We start from the raw sequence: 18,842 nt of genomic DNA, 5'->3' as shown, positions 1-18,842 counted from the left end.
AAAAAACCTCAGTTTTCCTTTCTAAGCATCAAAATTAGCATTCTCTTTCCATAATATCTAGGAAAATTAAAATATCTTCTCCTCAGTCCTGACAACTAGTTTTTAATTTGCTGTCATCTATACTTCAGGAAACTTCAGTCCTTTCATTAGGAAAACCCTCCCACAGATTTACTTGTAGTGAATGGTTCAGATCTGAGCTACAGTACAGTAATTTATTTGAAGCAATCACACATCCAGATCCAAACTAACATAGTAATTCGAAAAAATTATTTAAGATCAGTCATCACTCACTATTTTTAAATTAATGCAGAAGTCTTTTAGCCTTGTATACAAATTTACTGTGTTCTCGTTCCACTGAAGAAATTGAACATGGTTGTAACAGGAAATTTACAATCATCTCCCCCAGCCAAAACAACACAACTTACTGTACAATTTGTTCATTCATGAAAAACCTCCAATACATCCATGTTTCCTCACACACCTTAGAACACTGTAGTACTTACATACATACACACGTACAAACGGTCTCTGCAAGCTATCCCCACACTCAAGGCCCATAAACATACTGACTACACACTTAAAATCAAATGAAGTTATGTTCAGAGTAACAGCAGAAAACAAAAAACACAACAGCATTCAAAATTAAAAACCCACAAGCATCTGTTCCATAAACTGCTCTTCCAGAAGAGGAAGACTCAGAAAGCAAAGGTCTAAGAAACAAACTATTCAAACACCAATGGGACTCAGATCAAACCCACATCCTATGTAATCTGACATATCAAATCACAACCAACTGAAGACCTAAAGTTTTTAACATGTGGAAAACTTTTTTAAAAAGCCAAACTACCGCTAGGTTTGCTAGATATCACAGGAAAATCTTTTGATAACAGGAGCCATTTTCCGTCTAAGAATGCACGGCCTCAGACTGTCAGGCTGAGGAACCCAGCATCCAGTATCTGAATGGAGCACAAATTTCTACCAAGGTTTAAACAACTCTCAGCTGTCCTTCCAAAACCTTTGTTCTCCCCCTGCTAAGGTGACGGTACCTCACTACCCACCCCAACATCCACCAGAGCCTCAGGAGACCCCAACATACTACAACCAAACAACAGCCACGTTTTCATAACAACCTTCAGATCTGTTACACGAATGTTTTGCTGGAGGAAATGCCTGAGTGAGTAGCCTTAGACAACTGTTTTACATTAAGGAGGAAGCACATTAATTTACTGCATGAGTACTACTGCGATGCACTTCCAGGAGGTACAATGTTGCAGCCACAGTTTCCATTTTCAGCGTCTGAGAATCAACACGAAAGCTACCAACACTAGGTTGCATAAGAGCACTTTAAACACACGGCTATTTACAAAAGTAGAGGTAATTATGATGCCAGAGGTGGATCGCAAATAAACAGACTTGACTAATACTGACAAAAAAAACCCAAAACAAAACAAACCCTGAGATGTACAATTACTGTTACTCAATAACAGTAGGGGAGCTGCATGAACAGCCTCAGTCACTAGCTCTACTACCAACATATGCCAAAAAAAACTACTGGACAAAGGTGCTGTTTAAAAATGTCAGCTTTTATCAGAAGCTATGGGTAGAGGAGAAAAGAGGAAAACACCGATCCCCTCGACAGTTTACCTGATCTGGACTTGATGATGTCGCTGAACTCGCTGTGTCCCCCGCCAGGTCCTTCCTCCTGCTCGGAGACACGGGCCATGCTCGTGGGCTGCGGTGTGCCACGGGCGGAGCCTAAATCCGCTGGGAAAAGGCTCCCATGGAGGGCCACGGCTCAGCACCTACAGCACAGGACCAGGAGCAGAAAGGCACGGTAACTCCCCGGCTATGCCAGGTGTGACTCCGCGTGCGATGGGAGAGAGCGAGGCTTGCTGGCCATGCCCACTCGAGTCGCGGGACAGCCGACCTGCCATTCGCTGTGCCCCTGCAGCGGGACACCTTATGGAGCATTTAGAAAGTGGGATGGCCCTGAAGGTGCAGCAGCACAGCTGAATCCTCAGCCGCGAAAGCCAAGCTTCACTCAGCCCTGGGCGACAGGGCGCCCCGTGCCCAGCCGTGACCCCCGGAGGAGCAGGACACGGCTCTCGCCGCGACACCACCGCCACCACGGGTCCCCCGGCTGGCACCGAGCGGGACAGCCCCGCTCCAGGGCGGCACGGCCAGGGAGCTCCGGGGCGTGTGCCAGCGGCAAAGGGGTACAGGCAGCGCCGCCCCGGCCGGCCCAGGGCGCGACAGCCACGTGTGGGAGAAGCCACGCAGCCCCTCTCCCGGGTGGGGAAGCGGAGCTCCGCGGGGCAGGCCCCGGGCACGGCCGCCCCGGCAGAGCGGCCGCCGCCCCCGCTCCCCCGGCGGGGATTTTGACCCGGCAGCCGGCCGGGCGTGCCGGCACCTCCTCCCCGCGGGATGCGCGGCCGCAGCAGCGGCGCCGCCGCCCTGGGGCACCCCTGCGGAGGAGCGGCTCCTCGCCCCGGCTCCTCGCCCCGGCTCCCCGCGGCCGCTCCGTCCCGCCCGCAGGTGCGCCCGCCGCGGGCGCCGCCCCGCGCCCTGCGACGTTCCCGGAGCTGGGAACAAACTTTCCTCGCCCAGCCCCTCCCGGTGCCGCGGTGCCGCCGCCTGCCCGCGGAGCTGCCGGGGCAGCCGCCGACAGCAACTCTCCCCGGCCGCCACTCACCCCTCGGGCACGGCGGCGGGACGGGCCGCGCTGCCCCACGGCGCTGCCCAGCTCCTGCTCGCACCCCGTCCTCCACCAGCGACTCCCGCAGCGCTGCGCTGGCGGACCCACAACTTTCTGTGGGAGCCGCCGCTGCCGTCCGTCCTTCCCCTTCTCCTCCCCCTTCTTCCCCGCCCCTCGCGGCCCGGCCCTGCGGCGGCCCCTCCCTCGGCCCCCGCGCCCCCTTTGTTGGCCGGGCCAGCGCCGCGGGTGCGGGAGGGCCGCCCCGGCCGCGGCCCCTTCTCGGAGCGAGGGGCGGGGAGGGGCCGGGCCGGCGCGCAGGGGAGGGGAAGGGAAGGGTAGAGAGGGGCGGAGCGGGCCCCGGCTGCGCCCCCGCTCCTCCCCGGACCCCGCCCGAGGTAGTGGTGAAGAGTTGTCCCGCTCCCCTCCTCCCCCGGGGCCTTCCCGTCCGCACCTGTGCGCTCCCGCCGCTCCTTCTGCTCCCTTCCCTGCCCCGGTAAGCGCAGTCGCGCAGCACTTCGGAGGGGAAGCGCCCCGCGGCCTCCCATGAACGCCGAAGTCAGGAAGTGTGACAAAATTTGAAAAGCACTTAGGAAATTTACAAACAGCCGGAAACAACTATCCCGAAATCCGCCTGCTTTGGCCAGGTGTCTGTGCCTCATCTCACGGGGTCACTTGGCAGTTCTCGCTTGGCAGTGACAATTCCTGGGCGGTTTTCGGCTGGGCAAGAAAGGAACAGTTATGGATCAATAAAAATGTGCTGATGCTGGGTGTCTGCAATCATTTTTGATGTATGAACATACATAAATGCTAGTGAAATATTTAGCTGACTCTAATTAATTTATTGCTACATTTGCAATCTGGGAATGAACTTACTCCTGTTTGCACAGGCAAGTAATCCGTGCTCACCTGTACTGTGAGGCTGTAGAACACGTGGCTGTATTTACCTCGATAAGCATTAGTCTGAAGTTTCAGCAGTATCAGAGAGAAACTGTAGCAGAGTAATTCCTCTGTGTTACCTACCAGGCCTCAGGCCATGCAGCCCAAAATGTTTTCAAGGTTAGACGCATTCCCAACACCAAGTGCTTCACCACCTAAATAAGAAAGGCCAGTAATCTGCAGGAAAGGAGGTGCAGAATTTATTAGCCAGTGGAAAGGAGGAAGCACAAGCTTGGCAACATACTTCTTCTGTATCTCCAGGTGAACAGAAATTGGTGGCAATGTGAAACAAGGAAGATTTGTCTTCAAAAGTATTTTTTCTTACCAGTACACAGCTCATAGGTTTACTAGGCACTACAGATAACAAGAGTAAACAATGACTATGTGCATGTTAGCCTAACCTAACTTTGATATTTAATCTTACTTTACTATTTCCCCCAAGGAAAAAAGGGATTCCTCAACGAAACAAAATCTGGTACCTCTAAATTATTATTATTGTAATTCTAACTGCATTTAATTTTTTTTTTTCTTCAGCCTTTGATTGGTGCAGTACATGGGGAACAGGGAGTGGGTCTTTTGCTTCTGTATTGGAGCATGGAAGGCCTTGAAGATAGTGTGCTATATTTTTGCATTACAAAGATGCCTAGTTTGGATCATTCCATAGCTTTCCTTGGTGATTTAGTGCAAATTAATTAATTCATCCTTGATCTGCTTAATCCAAAACACTGCATGAAGTCATTAATGGTTCTTATTTATAAAAGGATAATGTGTCAAAAAATTTGGATGACTGGAATTGTGAATCTGTTGAGAATTGCAGCTCATGGACGACAAACACTGTAAAAACATGGACATCGATGCCTATCAGTGTCTAACTGTAAGGCGGCACTGAGCAGTACACTGGATTTGTTGGAAAGGTATGGTCTGTGTTTATGCCTATTTATTTACATTACACTGAAAAACCTGTACTGCAAACATAATGTTTGTGGTTAGAGGAGCATCACTTGTTCCCTACTGCTCTTCACTGGCTTCTCTGCCACATCCCATGCATTCCCTCTGCCTGCTGGATTTTCAATGCCCAGTAACAAACAAACATGCAAACACTGGAAACCCACAACCCAGCCCCAGCTGCTTTTCACACACTTCAAAGACATGAAACCCCGTGTAACCCAGTGCCCACTCAAGAGTCAGCACGGATGGAGATTGTCACTTCCCACTGCTGGGTATCCAGCAGCAGTGCAGGGACAGGGATCGCAAAGCACAGCATTGCCTTGCCTAATGCAGGGAAATGCTAAGTGAAAAAAACAAAATACCACCACCTTTCTTTTGTGGGATGCACTGAGGGGATTACTCCTTCCACAGAGGTTACCCAAGACCGCTTTGAGGTAGCAGTAACTTTTATTGCTAAAAGCTGCAGTCAAACTGATAAGCAGGAGGGGAGAGCTGGTATATCCCATTTCACATCTCTGTGTCTGAGTCCAAGGTCCCAATTTTTACAATCTTGCTCTGAAAGCACCTAAAATTACTTCTCAAAAAGAGATACATTTTAGTTTCACCTTATAGCATTTCATGTTTTTTCCTGTTTTAGACAGAAGTATAATCATTATGTTCCTTTGAACTGCAAAGTGCCAACAGAAGGGTAATAGAACAATGAGACTGCACACTACCTCAAGGAAGCAGGTTAATTTCTTCCTGGTGTGTTTCAAACATGCCCATCTCTAGAGCCATCCTTACTCTACTGTTGATCAAAGCCTGGGTTTTCTGAGCTAGTTGTTTAGATGATAGGCTTCTCATGCAACGGCTATAATTTTTATATATGCAATTATTTATACATAATATATAATTTTATAGGGTCTTCAGGCACATCTCCATCAGGGGAAAAAATTAAAATACCCTAACCTTTAATATTCTGTACATGTATATGCTTTAGGTCTCTCTAATTTTTTTATTCCAGTGATTGGCACAATTAAGAAATTGGTGACTAGCACAATTTTAAAGTCAAACAGCAAAGTCCCGATTCAGTTGTATATCTAAAACCTGCATTCACCTACAAATTCCTACTGAATATCATGTGGATTGTGTGGGACAGCTTACTTTTCTGTATAGGCAGAATGAAATAGGAAAATAAAGGAAAAGTCCATTAACCCCTTAGGTAATGTTTAAAAAGATTAAGGGAATACAGAAAAGAAAGGGGGCTGAGAAAATGTGAGGCCCTTGAACTTTGACCAAAATAAATAAATACTTTATTCCTTGGTGCATTAAGACAATGCTGTTGTGAGGCTCTGAACTCATCTTACCTTGTCTCCTTCTCTTTTCTGTGTTCTTAGTATTCCTGTTTTTAGAATACACTCATAATTGATAGGATTGCAATATAAATAGGAATTTTGTGTATCTCATTACCTTGAGATTGACTGCTGTAATAATGCATGTGCCCATTCATCAATGTTTTGTCATGATTTCAGAAAATCATTCCACATTCAGTAAGACAGGAGATACCAAATGGATTGCATTGTAAGTAGAGCATCTTTATTGCCCCTTTCTGGAAGCCCATCATGTTGTCAGTCTCAGTTATCAGATCAGGCAAGCTGTTACTCAGCAGACTTTTTTTTCCCTGCAGAACTTGCATCAGAATTCAAGTTAACAGCTCCTTGGTACTTTGGTGCACTAACCAGTTAGTACAAGTACCTTAATATTAGAAATAATTGGAGATAATATTCATTATCTCTAATCCAAGGGAAAAAAAAAAAACTTTAAATAAACATAATTCTCTCTGTTCCTCTAATGAGAAAAATGACCAAGTTTTTCTGAAAGCTTGGTCAATTTTATCTTCAACTCTTTTTGCAGTACATTTGAAAAACTTCAGTACATCAGGATAATATAGTTAGCTGATTTCTCATCCTTTTTCTGTAATTTAAAATCTTTGGATTTATCTTTGTTTCAAGCATCTCACACTAAAATATCCAAAATCAGCACAATTTTTAAAGGTGGGCCAGCATTTTCTACCACTGACTTTTTAGGATGGAATCTGATTTTAATATTAAATTGTTTATTTTTATTCCAAAGCCAGCTGCCTATGTGTGCAAGCTGCTTCTGATCTCCTCCAAGAATATAAACATAGCTTAATGAATTCAACACTGTTTTGCTACACCAAGTTAACCATGTATCAGGAGCTACTAGGTGCAGAGAATGGACTGAGGCAGAGGGCAGCAGGAATCCTGATAATGACACCAGCCCAGGGTGCAGGATGCCCTTTGAGCAAAATGCCTGTCACACGTGCCACCACAGGTCCACCTGCTTTAACCTAAAGAAAAGGCAGTATATTCCCCTTGTATACTTCCATTTCTACAAGTTGGAATCTGTATCCTCAGTGGATTCTTTCCACTCTATTTATATCTTATTTGATTTGATATATCTATCAATTAGATCAGATTCAAGGGAATATTGTGTGCATAAAATATACTGGAAACTTGTACCTTAAGTTTCAGCATTTTTTTATAGCTTCATTGTAAAACCCCAGAAAACTGCTCCATATTAATATAAATGCTTACATCCCTTTAGCTGCAGTGACATTAATTGGAGCTACCATAATTTATCATCATTCTGAAGAATATAACCTCTCAAAGTACATTAAATAAGAGTGCATTAATGAACAATTACAATAATCAATTTACCCTCCCAGCATAAGTCTCTTAACTGCAGCAGAGGATTGAAAAAAGAAAACCATCAACAACAGAGGTGCCTGTTCAAGACAGGAACCTTTGACCAGCACTGCAAGGCAATCCCCTGCAAGGGCAGGTGCAAGTTCTTAGTCAAAGTCACTCCTAACACAAGTTGATGTCTGTTTATTTCCTTTTTCTGTTTATTTCTCTCACTCATGGCTATTTTTCAGTGCTGTTCCATTCCCATTTGAATAGCCCATATGCAATATATTGGCATAGGCTTGTTCAGTGGCTAGACACATAAATACCTAATGCTTGTACAATTATAGGATATGTACATTTTTCCATCAAGTTTATCAGTTAGGGATTAGGCAAAGAAACAGAATTCCTGTATTAACACAACATAGAAACTTGGTTAATTTTCTTCATTTCAGTAACTTTTTGCACTCTTTGTAGTAGGGGGAAAAATAGCATCTTCCATTATGAGCATATTATCTATTGAGTGAAATAACGTGATAATTGGACAATTTAGAAACACTTTAAAAATGAAAGATCTCACCAGTCTGCAAAAATAATCAGCGGAAAGGATGTTTCTTTGTTAGTCTTTTTATTTTATTTTTATTTTATTTTTTATTTTAAGGGTAGGCAGTGGGAGAAGACACAGTAGCTCCATAGTACTCCATGAGTGTTCCCAATATGGAATGACTACACACCAAATCTGGGGAAATGAAACTAAAGTTTTCACAAATTATCATTATTTTTTACATGTATTACCCTCACTTTAGATCAGTTAGGTATGTCACCTTTTCTTTGCTCTTTCCTGTTAAATTATCCATGTGGATGTTTTGTATGTGACCCCTTAAAATGTTCCCTAATTAGGTTTTACATTGAAAATTGCCTAAGTGTTAATAACATGTCTCTCTGCTGGAAAACACAACTCATTAATGTCTTTAGTGAGATAATGGCACTCCCTGGGACACCAAAGGCACCAACAAAAACCTGTGCTCTGGATGTCCCATTTTCCCACTGACTAAACACTTTCCATCCAAGTAAACACCCCCACAGCTTAGACTTGACGTCCTGTGGCTTTTGCCTCCCTGAATTACATAAGGATACAGATTACTGAGACAGATGCCAGACTTGAAATGCTTCAGCATGATCCCTCCAGCTGCAAGACCACTGCAGTCCAGAGGATGTGTAGCTGTGCTCCCACTGCTCTGAGCAAATTCATGCACACTTGGCTTTCTGACCACAATAATGTGGCCAGAAGGCTTGGCCAGGTTTTGCCAAATTTGCCACTGAATCATGCCCTGAGAGCCTCTCTTAACGAACTCCATATGGGCTTGCAAGACAACCACCATCCTCCAATTTCCATAACATGCAGGTGATAATGTGCTGAAAGCTTAATGATTTTTAATTACTACGACTAAGTGCTTTTTCTTTCCCTGAAATGACAAGGATTTTGGTTTTTAACTAAGATAAAGTCATTGTGGTAACACTAGATCTTAACAGGTCAGATTTACAAGTGTGTATAGAAATTAATTTAGTTCTGAGCAAATGAATAGCCTTGTTAGTGAACAAGATAAACTATGCAAATTAAATTTTATACCCACCAAAGTCTTAAGTTACAAGTTTGTTTTTTGGCGCCTGGTGTTCTGTGGAACAGGAGATGCTCTGCAAGCTTCGGCATCTGACAAAGCCCACTTAGAGATCTCCACATTGCCTAGGTAAACCCTCTCTTGGTCGCTTTGCATTTTCACACTCACTTTACAAGAAGTCAGCCTGAATAAGGTCACTTAGCACATGACTCAGTCAAAGCTATTTCAGCTAATGGTTTAAATAATCTTGATGAAGCCTCTCATCCCCCTCCCAAATCCCTCCTCGACTGGACAGCAATAGAACTGCCCCCCGTGAGGCACAGGACAGCGATCAGCTGCTTCTCCGCCCTCCCTTCTCCACATACCACCATCTGACTGGCCATGTCCTGGAATGTCTATTGTGAAATTTCCCCTACACGAGCAGGAAATCTGGGCTGCTCCATTAGGGCAGCCCTCTGTCTGCTTTGCGCAGCCAGGGTCGAGGTTGCGGTCTGAACTTAGCGAGTGCTGTGGGCTTCTCAGAGGGAAGAGTACTTTAATTTTTAATTATTTTTTTAAATTCAGTGGGGAGTTTGAAATTATAAGATTTCCAGAAGTGATGGGGAGCCACAACACCCAGCACACAGGGCAGTGTTGATGGGGATGAGCTTCACACCTCAGACAGGCAGGAATGCCAGTGGTGCCCTTGCTAGTACTGCTGGCACACTGTGGCTGTGCCTGCTGCCTGACTGCCACAGGAACTATGTGCCTAGTTCAAGGAAAAATGTCTGGCTCAAAGCACACAGTTCTTCAGGGAACAAGAAATTTGCCTGTACCTTAAATTATTTTGCAGCTACTTAAATAACTGCTGTGCTAGAAGCTCTGCAGGCAGTAATTATTCTTCCATTTTCTTCTATTAGGCAGCCCTGAACTGAGCCATGAAAATTGCTTTGAAATCACAGCAGACAAAGAGGAAACTTTTGGACGTAATTTATTTTGGGATGTTCCAAACCAAAGCTATCGTCCAAACCAAAAAAGAAGTCCAGCCCTGCCAAGTCCTTAATCATTGAAATGAAGAGACCACAAAACTGAATGAAAAGAAGATTGAAACAATTTTCCTACTCTGAAAAAGCCCCTTTTTTGGAGTTACTGTCAGAAGAAAATAAGGGAGCAACAAAAACCCTTAATACATCACTGATGTATCTAACTGGAGGTTACTTGCAGAGGCCAAACCTTTGAAATGGGAGCAATGCTGGAGTTTGTCCTTGCTGGAGAGAGCTAGTATGTGGACTTTGCATTTCAGAAAATAAAGCCTTACTAGCATTTCAAGGGAAATTTCCAGCTATGTCAGAGCAAGAGTCTTCTTAAGAGCATCCATCATACTCGGCCATCAGAACATAATTGTAACATAATATCCAAACTCTTACACTTCCAGCACTTATGGACTCATCTTAAAAATATTTAGCAGGTACAGGATGACCTGTACCAGGTACAGGTATTATTTCTAGCACAGAAGTAACAAAGAGCTCACACTGTGAGGATCAGGTGCCATTGAGGTCGACAGAATACAAACACAGAGCAACAAAGTCCCTCAACCATACAGCTTATATCTGGAACCAGGAATAAAGGTATTTTTTAAAACTCTGTCAATAGGATCTGACAAATAGTGTAACTTCTGTTAAAAGGACCAATGTCTATTTAAAACACAAATGTATCTAAGTTCTGGCAAATTCAGAGTTTAAAGCTAGTCTGAAATATGATACCACAAACATGAAAAAAAAAAGACAACAGCAAACAAAATTGTATGATTGGGAAAGCTAGCTGACGTCATTTTAGCAAATCCTGTGATACATTTGTTATGAAATACAAAATCATCTGTACTATCCCTCAAGTGGCAATCACCATCTAGCAATATTGTGTCAGCATCAAACTGGAAAAAGTCCTGATGAGGATGTGAAGAAGCAAAGTGCAGTACATGCAGTACAAAACTGGTTTTAGCAAGTGTATTTGATCTTGGGATGCGAATGCTCACAGCACAGTTTTGCTGAAGTTACTAAATACAAGAGCACAGTTCCTGGGAAAAAGCCCTGCAGGCTCACTCCTCATCCCCTCCCTTCACTGCTGTTTGCTTAAAGCATTTGTGTGTGCTTAACAAGACATGTTCCTTGGTGTCTCGGGGTGGGATTCAATGAGCACACAGACATCCCATTTGAGGCAGGGACCCTGCAGTCCCAGGCACCCCTGTGTCCTGCACCTCAGTGCATTTCTGCCCTCTCAATGGATCCAGTCCTACCTCTCAACCTGTCCTCAGCCAAGTGGGTGCTAGAGGCCAGGGAAACGCTTTTACTCCTATTTCATCTGTTACATTTACTAACTTTTCTTAAACTATCTTTAAAGCCTTTTTTTTCTTTTTAAGTGTGTTCTCCTGTCACATGCATGGCACTAAAGCCCACTTAGCACTATCGAGCAGCATTTATTTCCTCAGGAACCACGAAAGTTTACTTTTCCATGGAAAAAGCTTTGCTATTCTGAGCATGGAACGAGGTGCAGGACTGCTCCTGGAGGTCCCATTCCCAAAAGGAGAGTAAAGCAAAACCCTGGATGCCTCCCAGTGTAGTGCTGAGCCCAAAGAGCTCAGAGAAGAGCCAAAAAGGATATTTTCCAAAAAGGATCAGCAAAGCCTCAATTAGATGTTCTTAATACAACAGAGAGAACTCTTAAAATATCGTAAGAGTATTACAGCAGGCTCTGAGAGGAATGTACAAGGTGCCTGCAGCCCACCACGCTGACCAATATTGAGGTAGATGTGCTGCAAGTGAGACTGCCTGGCCTCGAGGAGTGTTTGTGGCAAGATCTGCAGGGAGCAGGAACAGCTTTGAGATGCCCAGCTGGTACAGCAGAAAACCAGGTGAGTTCTGAGCCCACAAACACCTCTTCACATCCTGACATTTTGCTGTTTCCCTGTGCTCCACTGCATAGCTCCATTTGTTATTTCTCATCAGGAAAAAGCTTTGGGCCATTTCAGTCCTATGTTTCAGCAATACTCAAACCTTACCTGCCAAAGAATGTGACTCTTCCATCCTACAGTTACACCACAAGTCATGAATAATAATAACCAAGGACCTGGGTCTCTGTTACAGCTGCAGCTCAGTGAGCCTTTTTGTCCTCTTTTTTCTTTATACCTCCTTGGACATAAATTCTAACTACAGCAGGTCAAAAATACAAACCAAACATTTAAAAATCACAATTCTTAACTTAGATGCCATTAAAATATACTGCCCACCTCAAACAATTCATTTGTGAAAGCTGATGATTTATTTATAAAGATGCAAAGTGCAAAGCTGCACCAAGATCTCAGGGCAAGAGAGTGAACCAAGCAGTGTGTTATGAAACCCTCCACTGACACCTGCAGAAGATAAAGTATTCAGGAGAGGGAGAAACACAACAAGGAGAACATCCTGAGCCTTAGAACAAACGCAGGTAAGGGTTTCCTCAAACTCCTCCATTTCTGTCAGAAATAAATACTTGAATTGCAATTTTTAAAATGGTGACTGGCCTCACTTGTAATATTATAAAATTCCACACATCTTCCAAAGGGCCTACCTCTGTTTCCCTGTTCCAAGTCCTTTCCCCTCAAAAGCCAAAGCCTAGATTTTTTTCAGAACAGTAACCAATAAACAGAGGAACAGGAACAATAGCAACAGGAAAGAAACATTACCAGATTTAAATATGAAAAATGAAAAAAACCAAAACCTTTTCAACAATGCCTAAGGAAGTCTACAAGTCCTTGGACTGGTCAGAAATTCTGTTAATCCAAGGACTGATTTTCAACTTTAGGATACGCTTTCAAATTTGGCCGAATCTGTCATTAATCATTAATGTAATACTAATGTCTAGATGTTCTCCCCTATAGATTCAAGACTTTATATATTCAAGATTAACCATTCCAGCATGAAATTTATAATTAAACGATACAACTTTATTTGTAGAGTATTTGCATGCGTAGTGAAGTAATTCAGATGCTCTATGCATTCTCCTCACAGGGCATCCTGTCCAAACAGGAACCATGGCCAATTTTGTTGCGGAGCCATGACGTTTTCATGAGCTTCACCTGCTGCAGAGAGAAAGGAACACCCAGAGAAAGCAGTGCACATCCCTGACTCACCATCCCCCATCCTGACAGCAGCAGAAGCACCCCAGCATCCCTCACAGACAACAGGCACAGGGGCATGGCACCAGCCCATGCCCTGATCTTCCTAGGTTTGGCCCCAGCCCTTCACTACAGTCTTTACCAGAGTTAAGCCTCTAGTTTTTCTTCCTTAGCAGGAATTTTCCATCAAACGTTTCAGCTGGAAACTATCCACCTTCCTGCACCAGGAGAGGCAGAAAGCAGTCAGGGAGGGCAAGCCCCAAACACTACATAAGGTTTTACATTTGCCAGATGCCCCAGTAAGTTTGCCAGTCTCCCCCGGCTGCGGGGATGGGGTCTCAGATCCACCAGCAGAGCCACTCCCATCACAGAGCCAAACCAGCAGGAGGAGTTGTTCCTGTCGGCATCCATAGTTCTGCTGCCTGAGAATTTCCCAGCCCTCGCAGACTGGAACAAAGAGGCTTTTCACAGAGATCCAGATTGCTTCCAGAGCCTGTCCCTTCTTTATTTACAGGAAGGCTCTTAGGTTTAGTCTGGGAAGGTCTGCAGCTTGCCAGGGGCCTCTAGGGGAAGAATTCTGTCAAAGAATGTATCTTGCAATGCATGCTCAAAAGGGTCTGCTTTCTGATTCATTTAATCTTCCCTGGAAATTAACTTCATAGCCCCAGCTCCATTGATTTATCTGTGCAGGATTTATCTTCAGATTATATTTGCCTTTCACACCTTTATGAACTACTTTTTTCCTAAACAGCTCAATTACCTTAGATTTGTAGAGCCAAAGACAGGACAACTTGCAGGGCCAAGTGGGTACCTAACTAGGAAGTTCTGTGATAAGGCTGGGCCAGAGGGCAGACTTCCCCTTCTGCCTTCCATGTTTTTACCAGGTCTGCATCTCCATGACTGCTGTTCAGCTGACTCCAGAGCAAGCTGCTTCAGCACTGAGGGGAGCAGTGGCAGAGTGACGCCAAGGCAGAGAAAGTAAACACACATTGCCCCTTCTGGCCACCACTATACATATGGAATCCAGCACAAACTGCACCACAGAAGTATGATAGAATGAGGGCCCAAAGCAGATGTGTGTATGGATCCAGACAACACTGGTGGTCACCTCAAACTGCTCATCTGAGCATATCGTTTCCAGACACGGGAAAAGGATTTAGTAATGTACACGTTGGTATTTAATCCTATTTAGCCACCCAAGAAGGTATTACATATATGACTGATGAGATACATGTAAGTTCCTGGGACAGCAAAATTCCACCTGAAGCTTCAGATATCAGCTCAGATCTGTCAAACACCTAGATGGTCCAGGACTGAGCAAAGTTCCCTTGCAAACAGGGGGAAAGGCCATTGCCTCCATCCATCTGGTTGCTGCTGTGTACAAGGGGAGAGAAACAGCAATATTACTGGCTGATAACAAGCTCATACTTATCTTAGCTGTCATGTACTGGTTTCCCTCAAATTACATAGAGAAGGCAGATACCTATAATTCCTGTCATCTAGCACAAGCCTTCTCTCTCTCTCTGCTTATGCACATGTAGGCAATGGGCCCAGCCACTCAAGGTAGTATTATCAGACCACACTTTTATAGATTTTCTATAGAAAAATACCTGCAGTCAGACTCCTCAAGATGTGGAGATATCGAATAAGTAAGATAGCATTGAATCCATGTCACCCATCTTCATCAACCATATCAGACACATGTAAGGACAGGACTGTATTCAAGCTAAAACAATAATGGAGTATCGGAGGCATGGAGCATGGCATGGGATGGTCTCATGATAGAAAAGGAGCAAGATTTGAAATAGATTTTATTGGGTCACCTGATACACAGAGTAGACAAGTTTTTATGCACAGAATAATCAGGAAGCAGTTGCTTTAATGACAGAAGAGCATCTGGTACAAAATGCTAGCAGCAGCAGTATGGAAATGAATAAAAAAAGCATCATGGAAGAAATTATCCAAAGATTCTAATCAAATAAAAAAATCCTGCATTAGCATGATGGGATAATTTTGGATACTTCGGAATTTTATGATCCATGCACATGTGTGATGAAATTGATACTTTTTAAAAACAGTCCTGCTATCATGCTAGGATGAATTCCTGGGATGGTTTCTTGCAAAAAAAAAAAAAAAATACAGTGAAGCCAGAAAGAACTGCAGCACCAAGACTTCATTTTAGCAAAACTGCTATTAATGTTTTTCACCTAATGTCAGCCAATGTTCTCCTTCACTTAGAAAAAGGTATCCTTTCATACCCTGTATTGAATTTGATTTCACCAACAGAATTCTATACCAGCTGCTCGTAGTCAATCAGCAATGCCCTTTCTTTTGTACAACAGACTGAAACACCTGTCTCATAATTACATAATTTTATTTTTGTTAGCAGGAAAATAAAGACAGTTAAATACTAACTTGGTTGAAAGAAATACCTTCACATATGAGGGACAGTAACAAATAGTTCCATTGCTTATCTCATTCATGGATTACAAGTCACCCTCGTGCTGAGGTTAGTTTGGGTGGGACAGCATTACAAGTGTTTGAGCCATGAGAACAGCATTCTTCATACAACCACTGTGTTTCAGCTAACACAATGCTTGGGTTCCCAGAGGAAATTATCAAGTAGCATTACTGCATGTTAAAGTAACTTCAGTTTTAAAACCCCCAAAGCTATAATCATTGAAGGGACTACCTGAAGAAATGAAGTGCTCAGGAAACAATTGTTCCAATGATAAAAATCTTCACAGCAGCAGTCATCAAATGTTCATATGAGTACTAAAAAGAAGTGCAGAAGGTTTTATAACAAGTAGAAAATAAAAACAAAGGTATGTTGATGAATGCAAACTACCACCATGCAAGGTTAAGTTACACTCTGACTATCGTTTCCATTGAGATACCAGGGCTTTCCAGTATTCCTCCCTACTTATCTTTAGAGACTGAGCATGCATGGAATGCAAAATGTTTTTATCTAGAAGAACCAAATCCCTTAAAATACCAGACCTTTGTTCTCTCTGACCTGAAACAACAGTACGAGAACTTAAGAACAGCTAAACTAGCAGTCACTAGCCATGACACACGTGCATTAAGCAAAGTATAAATGTACTGCAGTTCTGAATTACTCAAAAAATAAAGGAAGGGTGAGACTTGGTTTGAGACCAGAATCATACAGAATCAATTTCTTCATCAAAGATGGCAAACTAAATTCCTATTTCAAAAAATGCAAGAAATATATGTTTCATAGAACCTTTATCAGTTAGTAACTATGAGGTTAAACACAGTGCTGTGTCTCTATTTAAAATGTCAGTTATGGATATTATTTAGTCTAACCCTTTAAATATTTTTGAGAAAATTTCTCAGCAATACAGTATTTGGCTAATTTTGGCAAAAACACCACGTGATCTCGACAGTTTTGGCACATGCACTTAGGCATTGTCTGTGACAATGAGACACACGAGGACTGGATACATGGAAGAGTCACATTCCACACCACCACCCCTCCTGCAAGAACTTCTTCTGTGATTCCCAGTGCCACCTGACTCAGATTGCAAGGAAGGTAAACCTCCACTGCTCTCTCCTTGGCAAGGTATTTCAGGATCATGGCCAGGGCTGTGCTGAAGAAACTGAAGGCATGGGGCAACATTTGGGCAGGATCAAGTGAACCACTGTGTCTCCATCTGAGGGCAGAGAGGAGGGGTCTGGTAGCTGGCAATATTTAGGCTCCTGGTCATCTACCAGAAGCTACCAACACTCAGTGAGTGAGGTGATGTTCAGTATGGTAAAAGGAGGGCTACATGCCAGGAGCAGATGTTCCTCTGGGAAAATGGCAGATTTGAAAATCTGGGAAAGTCATATTTAAGTGCAAACTGATAGGGCTCAGAGCATGGGTGAACAAGAAACAACATCCACAAGTCACAAGAGAAAACAGACAACCTCCCATAAATAGTTCCACTATTAGGGCTGCTCTCTGGCTCCGTGTAAGGCGGGACATGCCTGAAGCTCTGCACAATTCCCAGACTTTGTCAAAAGTTTTCATACACAGGCAGCCTTCAGACCCCCTGACATCCCAAATCACAGGTGATGACCATCTCACACTCTGCTCCTTCCTCTCATGAAGTAACCAAGAAACAAACAGCTCAGTAGGGCTGGAAGTTAGACACTGCTTTCTGCTCATGACCACAATCCTGTCTGGTTTTGCCTGTCCATTCCCTCTGACCCTGTTTTTGGGACTGTCCAAACCGACTGTGAAACTGCTGGACTGTCAGAAGCTCCTTTAAATTCTTATCTATTTGCTTCCTGCACCTGAGGGCTTCCACCAGGCAGGCAAAAGAGAGCATCAACGTGATAAAAATGAATGCAAGCCATGCCAATGAAAACACTATTTAAATGGGTGAACTGTCCCACCAACTTTGGTGAGCTTGGGGTCATACAAATAAATGAAGAACAAATACAAAGCCTGCTAGGGTTTTAATTGTAACTATCCCACCATCCTGCCTCAAAGATTCTTCCCAGACATGGTAGCTAAACCAGGACATTTATCTCCTGATGCAAGTCTCTGACAGAATTATACTTCTGCAACCTAACAGAACAAGGGGAAAATTCAGTAATTGAATCCTAGAGCTGTACCTCCTAAAGCACCCAGTCACATCACCCAGAAGTCCAGACCTGCCCACCCCTGCTCAATTTGGCTCTCTCCTTAGCTCTGCCATGCTTCTTATATTGCAATTGGTTGCACATGAGAAGAAGAGAGGTGTGGTGGCTTCAGTGCTGGCCAAATGTCCATGTACCCTCTAGAATTATTTACTCCTTTCCCACTGTGAGATAGGATTAGGAGAAAGGCAAACCAGGCTCAAAATTTTAAAAGGGTATAAAGAAAAGTTTATTAACAATAACTAAAATAAAGAATAGATAGGATGAGAATAAAACCTCTAGAACACTTCTCCTTCTCCTACAAATTGCTGACAGTAAGCCACTTGATTCTTTCCTAAAGCTACCTATAGACTAAAATGGGTGCTTACTACAAGGTATCAACAAGTGTTTGAAACTCAAAGTAAGCAAAAGAAAAGAGATTCCCTCTCAGAAGTGGTGAAGAACACAGATTCGTTTGCCCACTCAGAGCCTGACCTTTCCCACCCTTAAATAGCCTGCAGCAATCTCCATTTAACCCTGGGAGGGCATTCCCCCCACACTGTACCCATGGAATTAAACTCCCTGCTGCAATTCCTAGGTGTACACAGCAGGGTACTAGAAGAAGTGGAAAATGCTGTGATGTCACTTAGACAGACCCAGTCCAAGAAGAAATCATCCAGTTCAGCCTTGTTAATGCAAACTGTGCCTTCATCTTCCAAATAGACATGAGTTAATTAATCACTTACATAAAGTTATGACCAGGCTAGTTTTTGCAGCTCTAATATTCCCCAAAGAATAGTCTGTGGTTTAAATTACTTGATGGCATGGGAGAAGGGCTTTTCTTCTTCTGCAGAAGCTAATTGCTTATGCATAAATTCATTTTATCCATATAGATTTATGTCCTTTTCCCTCACATAATATTAAGATGACTCTTGCAACTTTCCTGTGAGATAGGAAAAGTGTTGTAGTCCTGCCCTTGCACTAGAAGCCTCACGGTACCCTGTACTCTTTACTACCCTTAATGGAATTTTTGCCTGAATGGCTTGTATTTTCAATTTCATTTTGTCTAGTTTAAAGATCAATAGAGGAACGTGATGCCAAGGCACAGTAATTTTAAGTATATAACTATTGTGCAGATGCTACAACTTTAATTATACAAGCAGGCTTCCGTGCCTGTCCAAACAAAAAGTGATAAACAATCT

The 18,842-nt window shown here is 43.5% G+C and overlaps 1 protein-coding gene across 1 annotated transcript in view; it reads right to left on the bottom strand.

Annotated features, from left to right (window-relative positions):
- UTRN (utrophin) overlaps positions 1–2,848 on the bottom strand; it is a 337,069-nt gene extending 334,221 nt beyond the window's left edge. Inside the window, exons 1-2 of the mRNA XM_064413617.1 lie at positions 2,693–2,848; positions 1,645–1,802 (exon numbers count right to left, since the gene is read on the bottom strand). Of these exons, the coding sequence (XP_064269687.1) occupies positions 1,645–1,723 (79 nt within the window). The 5' untranslated portion in view covers positions 1,724–1,802; positions 2,693–2,848. The remainder of the gene's footprint in view (positions 1–1,644; positions 1,803–2,692) is intronic.
- Positions 2,849–18,842: the final 15,994 nt, after the last annotated feature.

The sequence above is a fragment of the Passer domesticus genome, chromosome 3 (assembly GCF_036417665.1).
Source record: "Passer domesticus isolate bPasDom1 chromosome 3, bPasDom1.hap1, whole genome shotgun sequence".
NCBI classification, from domain to species: Eukaryota; Metazoa; Chordata; class Aves; order Passeriformes; family Passeridae; genus Passer; species Passer domesticus.
The sequence above is the reverse complement of the archived record's forward strand: the minus strand, read 5'-3'. Positions and strand labels throughout refer to the sequence as shown.